At 40.6% G+C, this 10893-nt stretch overlaps 1 protein-coding gene across 1 annotated transcript; it reads left to right on the forward strand.

Annotated features, from left to right (window-relative positions):
• Positions 1 to 6: 6 nt before the first annotated feature.
• On the forward strand, positions 7 to 8721 carry LOC124270573. Its single transcript, XM_046705588.1, has 5 exons — positions 7 to 161; positions 788 to 917; positions 2999 to 3319; positions 6365 to 6467; positions 6881 to 8721. The coding sequence occupies exons 2-5, from the start codon at positions 875 to 877 to the stop codon at positions 7470 to 7472; spliced, it is 1059 nt and encodes a 352-aa protein (XP_046561544.1). The 5' UTR covers positions 7 to 161; positions 788 to 874; the 3' UTR covers positions 7473 to 8721.
• Positions 8722 to 10893: the final 2172 nt, after the last annotated feature.

Raw genomic sequence — 10893 nt, forward strand, 5'->3', positions numbered from 1 at the left:
GCACAAAGCTGTGAATAGGGAACCGTACCATGTGGTGTCCTCTTAGACAAGTGACCTGTTCGCAAGATGTACTCAACTCACACAACAACCAAGGATATTTGGTAGGATGAGATGGAACTCTGTGTTCCAAGCCTCTATGATGATACATAACACAAAAACTGGTGAGTAAAGAGATAATTTTCTGGCAATCTTCCCTGAATACCAAGTTTGGCTTTACACATTATACCTATTATATACCTGGGGTGTCCAAGTCCAATTCAGCTGTGAATAGGTAACTCGTAGTGATTGGAAAGCCATGCTTACTCGGTGCGTCTAGTGGCTGCAAGAGTTGGCAGCGTATGATACCAAGGAGTTGAGATTGATAATACGACGTGCCGTTGAGTTTGACATCCAGTGATCGAGGGAAAAACAAAGCGCCTTTGACCAGCTCAGCTGAGCTTGATATCGCCGCTATGCAAATGTTAGCATAATAATAATATACCTCTGGGGAATCGAGAAGCCGGGTCTCGAGGTGTAACGAGCGTAAAGTTCTGACCACTAGACTTTTCCAAAAAGAGATTGATTAGTAGTACTAACAATTTCATAGCTTTTATATCGTTTTAATGTCCCATCAAACAAGTAGAAAACAAGTCGTGTGGAATATATTTTTCATTAAGAGGGCTACCTCTCACACCAGCCTGTCTCTCGCATTATAAAGTTGGCAGCATTCATGATATCGTTGATAATCACCATTGTACCCACATTGACCTGTACATAGTTGTCTGTATTGCATGTCCTTCATGTGCAGGCGGTGTTTAACCAGGAAGAACGTTCCGTGATAATGCGACGAGTTCAAGAGTCAACGTCATGGGAAAGTCTGTGGTCGTTTTGATATATGTCACCTATTTTTGCTGCATTCTTCAGCCAGTTCATTACAGGTAAAGATATACATGTATATGGACATATGGAACGAATGGTGAGCATACGAAAACAGTAGAGCTTTCCGTGTATAGACAAAGACAGACAGGGATGTTGCTGATGCATTTATGCATAGGTACCTTTATGCATATACCTGCAAGTATAGCAACTATTCTAGGAAATACAGGAACAGTAACGTTATTTTGCGTTTTGCGTAGATATACTGGGAGCGACATTTGGAACGAATACTTTTCACTTGGTGCAAGTACATGCAATGTATATCTGTCAACTGCTACCTAAGATCTATACCCAAAGGCCAAAGGTATTGAGACCCAAAACAAGAAACAGAATAAGTCATACACTTTTACAGCCGCAAATGATGTGTTGATGGAAATACAACCCGAGCATATACAAATGAGCCAAAACACAAGCAAGTTCACAGAATCATAACGGGTGTGTCCATCCTGTACATTGATGCAGGCCTGGAATCCCGTCTCATTAGAAGCCACTAGACGTCCATGGAAGTCCTTAGCGAAGATCATTACATATCCGAGAATGGATTTTTGTGGAGTTCCTGAAGTTGGAGGATTAGGATGACGTCTTTCTATTTCATCCCAGACATGTTCAGTGGGTGACAAATCTTGTCAAGGGGATCTTGCTGGGGACGGATAACACATTAACATTAACATGATTAAGTTACTGCCGTTATAGAAACCGCGGAGCAACATATGATCTGTTGCGTAAAAATAGTAAAAGTGGCTATTTGTACAATCTCGTCGCGGAACGTCACTGCATTGGCGTCCTTGTTGAAACTGTTGTCAGATAAGATCGAAATAACCTAACCTCTAAAACGATCCCCAGTCGAGAACTTACTTATCTTGATGAAACGGTCACCAGTGCGTCTGTAGACACGGGTCCTGCCGTCAGCTCAGTGAAAAAGGGAAACGTGCCTCATCGGTGAACAGAACATCTTCCATCACAATCGCAGTCTGTCCGATGTTTTTTACTTGGGCTGGGTGTCTTACATGGATGGCGCCGACGTCGTCGAACTGTTCTCGTTAGATAGCCCTCATTTGCCTGTGGTGTTGGAGGTGAATCTGTCTTGACGTGGGGTTGTTTATGGTGGACTGCCACTATCAAGACGGCCTAAAATGTTAAAGTTTTGCTGAAAATGTCTAAACAGCTGAACGGAGTTTTTATGGACGTTCTGTGGACGGTGTTTCCAAAGTCACGCCACAAGGTATCACACTGAAGCATTCATATACCTCTCCGTTGGTCATTTTAGTGGTATGCCGAACTAGTTCCATAATGAATAGATGTCTTTTCCTGACTTCTGCACTTTGACTGCTCTCAAGGCTGCACTGAGTGCATTGAAATGATAAGTGTCTTGTTCTCGGTGCTTTTAAAGTGAACAAAGGTGGTCTTTTCCCTCGAAAATGCAATGCTTCCTGCATTTTTCTAGCAATTCGAACAACAACTTCGACAGTTTTATCATGATTACCACTGACACAAATCCATATCACATATAGAATACATTAGATTCAAAATAATTATAGAAGCGTGTCGACTTTGGGTATAATAAACTTGGATATGATAAGATAACACCCAAAACAAATCTTCAAAATAAGCGTCACTGTTCTCGTGAATAGCAGCAATTGTGCAAGGCCGTGCATTTTTTTAGTCCAAAGTGTAATCCTGTAATGAGTTCAACAGTCAAGGCAAAGTTTTTATCATCAATTTATCTAACTTAATTAAACGAGTGTTATATTTTAATACGCATATATGTATCTTAGCGAGTCTTAGTTCTGTGAAGCTAGTTATTGTGTACCATTTGCCCGAAATACTGAATCGATGATTATTACTGACAGTTTCGATTATCACGCCGCCATTAAATAGTCTAATAAACAGCATTCGGAATCTCAAGCTTGGAAATGTATTGTACATAGAGCTGTATCTGTGGTGCATGTGAGCATATATAGACAGACATAAGCGCATTTGTTACGGACAAAAAGGACAAGAGCATAATAATCCGAAACATAGCATTCAAACTGCATTTCATTCCACAGCAAATGTTCATTCATGCGTCGTGTCGTTCATGTAGGTACAACATACACCAGTAAGGCATGCTATGGATCCGGTCGTCTGTTCTGTGTTCGACATGACCTCCGCTGCAACCCCACCCAGAAGATCGCCATTTTTTACGCATATTATACAAACAACTCAGACTGTGCGTTGACAGGTATTTCTAACTGCGAAACCGTGAATCCGGCGAATGTGACAGAACATGGTTATCACAGATTCAGCAACAACGAGCTTCTCCCCCTTTACAGCAACTGCTCCAGAAAGACAAACTGTCGCTATCCTGTTCCCCGGCGGAGTGCTGCTCTTGCATTCTCTGTTGTCAAATATCGGTGTATTGAAGGTAATTGTCTGTTGTTGTTTTAGCTGAATAAGAGTCTGTCTTTATTTCTATATTTAGAGACAGATTAAATCTTACGATAACGTGTTCAGAATGTTGTGGTCACTACAATCATGAATATGTGCTCAGTATATATCGAAATATCTGTCGTCATTTACATTCGTTTTACGAACTGATTTATCAGCGAATGACTATTTTGGTGAGGCAAACAGAGCGATTCGCTATTTGTAAGGTACATTTATTGCTTTATCTGTTGATAACAAACGTATGCTACTTAGCGATTTTAGAAGTGATCATTAGATGCGTATCTCCATGCATGCATCGGCTTCGTGAAGTAACAATGCAAGCGCTTTGAAAACTTGGTTTTTGGTTCCACTCGCTGTCCACTAACAAAGGACATGCAGTGGGCAAAATGCTTACTCTCAAGCTTCTGCTGTGTCGGAACATAGACCATTCCATATAAAGGTTTTACTGTCATTGATTTTTCTATAATTCAAATTCGTATGTGATGTACATACTACACAATTAGTTTTTTAATGTGAACTGTACACTCTAATTGTGTAGCTCTCGGGTGCTCATATCTCACATCTTGGTATCTGTGCACAGTGAAATCTAACGGTCTGACAATCTAACGTCTAAAGCTAACAGTAGAGAGTCCAGTAAAATACCTTCCTGATGGAGGAGCTCACAAGAAGATGTACACTGAAGCCTCCCTGAAAGTCTACATTGAACTCATACGTGCATGTAATTCTGGAAAGGTAGAAATCATCGCCCGACAATTAAGCAATTCAGTGCATATCTTAATAAGGCGCTCGTGTGTATCTCGATGTTTCTAATGACTAAGACTATGAATGTTGCAGAAAATGCTTCATTGACTTTTCCAGAAGATGAATCCCTGGACATTAGTGCAGAGGGATTATCTAAGGTCCTACTTACCCATGGAGATACAGTTATGTCTAATTGTACAGTCCAAAACAGCACCTACATGTGCACCTTCAAAGCTGATGTCAATGCTACAGGCATGTCAGTATATGCCCTCGACGTGAGACTAAGACGAGGACCTCCAGGACAATGCTTATCACAGCTGTCTGTTCTACATGGAACCCACGTCACAACGACTAATTGTTCGACTGTTTTTGAACCGTTTGAGAGACTTAACGTGACAACCGAGCTTCCGATATACTTAGATTTGTCAAAGCGGTATTCAATTTGGCTTCTGATCAACGGTAAGAATGGATAGTTACAACAGATACCAGTGTATGAAATAAGGCCCGTCCGACCGACCAAGACAGGCTAGATTTCTGACGGACGGTCTGAATTTACAGCTAGCCAGCTTGATGGTCTGGTAAAAAAATTAGATAAAATTTTAGTCTGATTTCTCTGAAAATGACTGCTGTGAATAGTCTGCTAGACAATAAATACATGTCTCAGATTTATTCAATTTTCATTGTAACTAAAAATTGAGTTCTATCCTTTTGATTGTCTGGCCTGGTTAAATCCAATTTGGGCTGGTAACATTTTGAAGTTACCAGCCCTGATGTCTGGCTGGGTTTTTGGCTTATTTCATACGCTGAAGATACTCTCTTCTACAAATAATGTGTACGTAATTTCTATATCATGTAGGAAAAGTATCTGTATTGACATTGAGATAAAGCTTACACAACACTAGTCCCTACGTCAAAATGCTCAAGGTAAATGTCGGTGGACAATAGCTTAGTTTTTGCGCACTTTCAACCGCTGTTCGTTTTTAACAGAATTATGATAGATGCTTAACTGCGTCAAAAGATAATAGTTGCAGACCCGTTTAGTATAGTGTGTGAAACTGAGGATCTGACAACCACATGTACGTAACCAATGAATATTTCCATTATGTTGCCCATATATAGTTGATGTATGATCACTTCTATCATGTTCCATTGTCATTGGAACTTGTGACTCTCAATACACAGTATGTCTCTCCTCAAACAGGTACAAGCACGGGGTCAACCGTAAATACAGTTTCTCAACAACAAACATACCACATCACCAGAGTAATGTAAATGCTTTACTATGGACAAATAGTGGAGTCAGTATCACTCATATCGATTTCACCACATTTCCTCAGTCCAGCACCTTGTATTGTAATATCCCCTCTCACAAATGTACATCTAATTGCGAATGATAATCCCAATTTTGAGGAATTTTCAGCTTCCTTTAACCTAAGAGCTTGTAACAAATATGTATTTGAACGATAAATTTGATACACTGTATGTTTGCGGGAGACTCAGTTATATACACACAAAGCTGTATATGAACATAGATGATATATGAGTAACCAATGCCGACAACTGAAGTTAATCTCATCGTTATGTATGTATGTATGTATGTCACACGGGTGTCACACGCGTGGCTCACGTGTTCCACATGAGTGACCAACGCGACTCACACGGGTTGCGTCACGCGTTGCACGCGCGTGTAAGTGGAATGACCTTTTAGGCAGTAGTGTAGGTGTTGCATGCAGCTAGGCACATGTGGAGGGGCTGGTGACTTGAAAAGACTTCTTTGATCCTTTTCCTAGGACATAAATTAGTATTTGAAGAATAATTCTTACGACCAAATTCTATATACTATAATCAAGTTCCTACGAGCTTCTTAGGCTCCGCTACATAACTTTCCAGTGTATTTTGTTGGCCGGGAAAAACAATTATCAGACCATCGTAGTAACGTTCTTGTCAGCTGTGTCTACAAGAGGTGCAAGAGGAAATATTCATGTCGGTTACCGAAATATTCCATCTATATGACGACAGTCTCTAAATACTCGAGTCTGGACGTACAAATGGAAGCGACAATGCCCTTTCCACACCCATAAGAATATATCCGCAACAGGGATACAATAAAATGCAGCAACACTCAGTCGTCTCTTACGACAAGCACGGGTGGCTGAAGCAACGATGAATATATGTCATTGACTTAACTCGTCCAGCATTAATTTACAAATTCAGATTGTTGATTGTCTGGCCGCCAAAATATATGATAACTACGTTAACATAATGTTTGCCTTGATATTAGGACAGACGGGAAATAACACTGGTGCAATAGCTGGTGGAGTTGTGGCCACAGTCGTAGCTGTACTGGTTGTAACACTGGTGTCAGCGTGGATCATACGGCAGAGGTTAGTACTGATGCATTCCATTTTACATATTTGTAAATATATGAATACACAATGCCATTTAGAAAGTTGGCAAATGTAACATACGTTATATTTGGGATTACAGTTTCTCAGTAAGGTACAGATTCCAGTACTTTTGTTGGGTTGAGTCCCATCCTTGATTCGAACCCACACCCTCAGAGTCAGGTACCTAATCGCAAGAACAACCGACCAACCCTCTCAGCCACCATGGCTTCCATAAAAATGAAAAACGGACAACTGGTACTGTAGACCACGTACTGTGTGTACCTCTCTGACAAGTGTAAACACAGACAGAATTGAATTGCTTACCAGCTTTATGACTGCAATGAACTATGTTCACAAAACAACTATTATTGTACTTTTATTATTATTAAAATCTCTAAATTGACTTCCAGACGAGCGAACAGCGAATCGAAAGCGACGACACCTTCTATAGATGCAAAGTCAGACATGACCTACAGTTTGGCCGGTAAGATCCAACAGAACAACTACCATGAAATCCAGGACCTCAAGACACAGAACTGTGACCATGACTACGCTACCGCGGATGTCATGGGTCTTCCTCCAACTACAAACACTTACTTCACCATCGAACCTGCTGGGAATCAAACTGTAAGAGACAATTCAACAGTCTCTGCAGCTGAAGGTGACTATAATCACATTGGAGACAAGCCATCCCTTCAGATCAGTGACTACGACACAACACCTTCAATAGCCCAGCAAGAAAATTTTGGAGAAGATAGTTATGGTTACAATCACTTCCAAAAGAAAGCCAACACTCAGACACACCAGAATGACTACGACACTGCTGCCTCTGCAACTAAGGCAATGGCCGACATCAGTACGACCGAAAGGAACACAGATGAAGACGACTATGACCATTTTCATAGGGGAACCAATGCTTCTGAGACTGTTAGCTCGCCGTATGATACTACATCGGGAGTAGAAGATAACTCTGAGTATTCTGTTGCAGGAAAAATGAAATGAGCATATGCCGAAATTGGACTATCTGCGTATGTTCTGGTTCCTATGGTACACTATAAGTTGCAATTGTATGCTTCTCTCGGGGGTAATACGGTCTGATGTACGCCTCTTTGTAGCAGTATAACCCGAGCCGGTAGGAAGCTTGTTAAAGTGTCATTGAACAATGAAATTAACGTACTTCACATGGAGGTAGTATAGGTACATGTTACTAAATATCAGATACCTTTACAGTGTTCCTTATCACATTATTTGGTTTTATATCAGAAATAAATGTTTGAAACTTTCATATATGAGGGGAAGCACATTTTGACCATACGTCTGAAACCAATACTTATTTGATCATCACAGTTTCGCGTGATATCCAAGGACTGAAATGCTGGTCACTCACAGACAGATGATTGAATCCTTCTTTGAAACGATTTTAATCAGGTGTCACAGGATGTTTAGACAATGTATAAGCCTTTCTGACTACTTCAGCATCTAGACTAGTTCACTTTTGCATTGATGTAATCCATGTGTAACAACCATATGTTGTGCCTTTGTTCAACACGGCATTTCATATCATATATAACCACAGTTGATAAGTAAGTATATACACCTGCTTGCTGGAGCTGACTTACAATAGCAGACTTGGAATCACTGTTTGATTTATTTCTGTTAGAAATTGTAATTTGTATGTGATATAACCAACTAAAGAAGTTTGGACTCAACATATTTCCTCGTAGATATTCATTTACGCGTTGATAGACGCATTAGATTGTTTGGAGGTTTATGCAAACGAGATCACACAAATCAATGCCAAAATTGCCACCAATATTACACAATTTATGTAACACGCGTTGGGGTCAGTTATTTGAAGGTGGCAATTTTATTGTTCGTTAATTATAAATTTTCAAAGTTGAATTCTTTATGTTACAATGTGTTTCAATTTTACACAGTCACGTCTCCTTCCGATATCATTCACGGTCATCATTTTCTTTCTTAGAGGACTTGAAATGAGAAGGCTGGAGAGGTTTCATTTTTCATTTGTAATGTAAGGAGCTCACGATGTGAATGAACAGTTTCAGGTTGTGCCACAATTAAAATAATTCCATGAATGTGCATACTATTTTTGAATGCTAACATGCGGCGAGGAGGAAACTTCGAAATATCCAGTTACGTGGCTGCTTATGTGATTATATGACTTGTTGATATGTGATAGTAGTTACCTGTCTGATTGCAAATAAAGGAACAATAGTCAGAGGGAAGATTATGCGGATATTTGTTTTTATTTTCTTGAATTCTAATCACATTTCGCTTTTTAACTTTAACCCTAACACTGCACATATAGATGTTGAAGGTATTTTATTGAACATTTTTTAAGGTTTTGAAGATAAATACTTACTCAAAAAGAATAGATCCTCTTCCTTCTGTACCAGCTATCAGTTATGTCTGGACATAAAAGGCTTATGTCATTCTGGTCGTAAAGGTCGACATGATGGGTCTGTGGTTCGGGCGTGGTGACGAAGTGTGGTGTGTCAAAGTAACTGGATTGTATTTATAAGTAATTTTGCGGAGTGCTGCGTTAAACACCAAACACGAAAATAACCTTTACTTTTAAATCACCCTTCTTTTAAAACACTTAAAGATGACGTCTGAAGTCAAATGTATTGATCACAATCTCAACGACATAAAATATTTAAAATGACATAAAACAACCGATGTGTGACAGTTGAGCAAACTGAGATGGAGCGACAAAAACAAGCTTTCAACGTAAAGTCCAAGGGTCACACACATCTAAAATCATTGAAGTGAAATAACTCTTTACTGTCATCTGTCTGATGACATCTGGTAGGATGTCTCCAGCCTTCTTGGTGGGCCTGCATCTGTTCTATTCGTGTCAGTTAACTGGAGGGGCGGTGGGGTAGCCTAGTGGTTAAAGCGTTGGCTCGTCAAGCCGAATCCCCACATGGGTACAATGAGTGAAGCCCATTTCTGGTGTCCCCCGCCGTGATGTTGCTGGAATATTGCTAAAAGTGGCGTAAAACCAAATCAGTCAGTCAGTCACTCAGTCAGTTAACTGGAAGATAACAGATAACAGTGTCATGCGTTGACCGCCCTGTGACGTCGGAAAAAGACTCACCACCACCATGACGTCACAGGGAGGCGTTGACCGCTCTGTGACGTCGGAAAAAGACCCACCACCACCATGACGTCACAGGGAGGAGTTGACCGCCCTGTGACGTCGGAAAAAGACCCACCATCACCATGACGTCACAGGGAGGCGATTACGGAAAAGAGGAGCTAACCACGCTATGACGTAGGAAAAAGACGTCACAGTGTCTGACGTAGGAAAAAGGCGCTGACTCGCCATCTCTGTGACGACACACACGCAAATGGCGGCCATAACAATCCTAGTGCGTCCGTCAAATAATCTCCATTTTTTACCTCACCATTAGCGTACCATTAAATTTTGAAGGAGGCTAGGGAATGTTGTACAGTCTATGTAAAGCTCTCTACAATACTAGACCGCAAGACATACCTACACACTCTTAATCACACGTCTGTGTAAAGCTCTCTACAATACAACACGGTGATATTCTACATAAAAACAAATCTGTGAGGTAGAAAACGGCAAAGCAGTACGGAGTGTTACGTTCTTTACCTCGTATAGTAAACCCCAAACAGGGAACAATTTTGAAAGAGGTCTGTAAATGTCGTGCTGTCGATGTAAAGCTCTCTACAATACAAGGCAGCAAAACAAATGTAACAAGACGCTCAATAACACGCCATCCGGTTTATGTAAAGCTCTCTACAATACATCACGGGAAGGCGGTTATATTCTACCATAGAAGTCGGACAGTCTATGTAAAGCTCTCTACAATACAAGACCGTACGAACATCGTATTCTTCATTGTTTAAACCATCCCCCCAAAAATATACCCACGGGGGACATCGTCAACACTTTTTTTATAAAACACAACAGAGGCAAGTACTAGTAAGTAACATTTCACAAATTTTATTCGTAAATATGCTTACATTACATTTTTTACTCACAATTCAGCTCTCAGTTCACAAAGCAGTTCTCGTATCACTGTCGAATTTGAAGGGACACGTAATTTTCAGGAATGAGCATGATGGGCTAAACCTGTGATGTTTAAAGTCGATATCATCCTCGGCACACCATTTCCACAATCGTAATCCACACCAGGCACACGCGACCTTGTCCGAAACACCGGTATAATAAAACCCTCTCCGGACTAGCTGTCTACCCTTCTGAACCAACTGTTCGGGCCAGTCCTTTAAAGTAGCCATCCTGACGTAGCCACATAACATCGTTTCGTGGCAGTAGTTCTGACTTAAATCGACCAGCAGCTTTCTGTGCACTACCGATGATTGTTTCCCACAGGTGTCGTACCCGCGTTGAAGATGATATTTACCATCC

The sequence above is a fragment of the Haliotis rubra genome, unplaced genomic scaffold (assembly GCF_003918875.1).
Source record: "Haliotis rubra isolate DU_JTF1 unplaced genomic scaffold, ASM391887v1 Scf1529, whole genome shotgun sequence".
Lineage (NCBI taxonomy): Eukaryota > Metazoa > Mollusca > Gastropoda > Lepetellida > Haliotidae > Haliotis > Haliotis rubra.

Coding starts and splice junctions, on each gene's coding strand:
- LOC124270573 (XM_046705588.1), top strand. CDS start 875: ATGTCACCTATTTTTGCTGCATTCTTCAGCCAGTTCATTACAG. Junction 918..2,998: donor CTTCAGCCAGTTCATTACAG/GTAAAGATATAC, acceptor TCGTTCATGTAG/GTACAACATACACCAGTAAG. Junction 6,468..6,880: donor GCGTGGATCATACGGCAGAG/GTTAGTACTGAT, acceptor ATTGACTTCCAG/ACGAGCGAACAGCGAATCGA.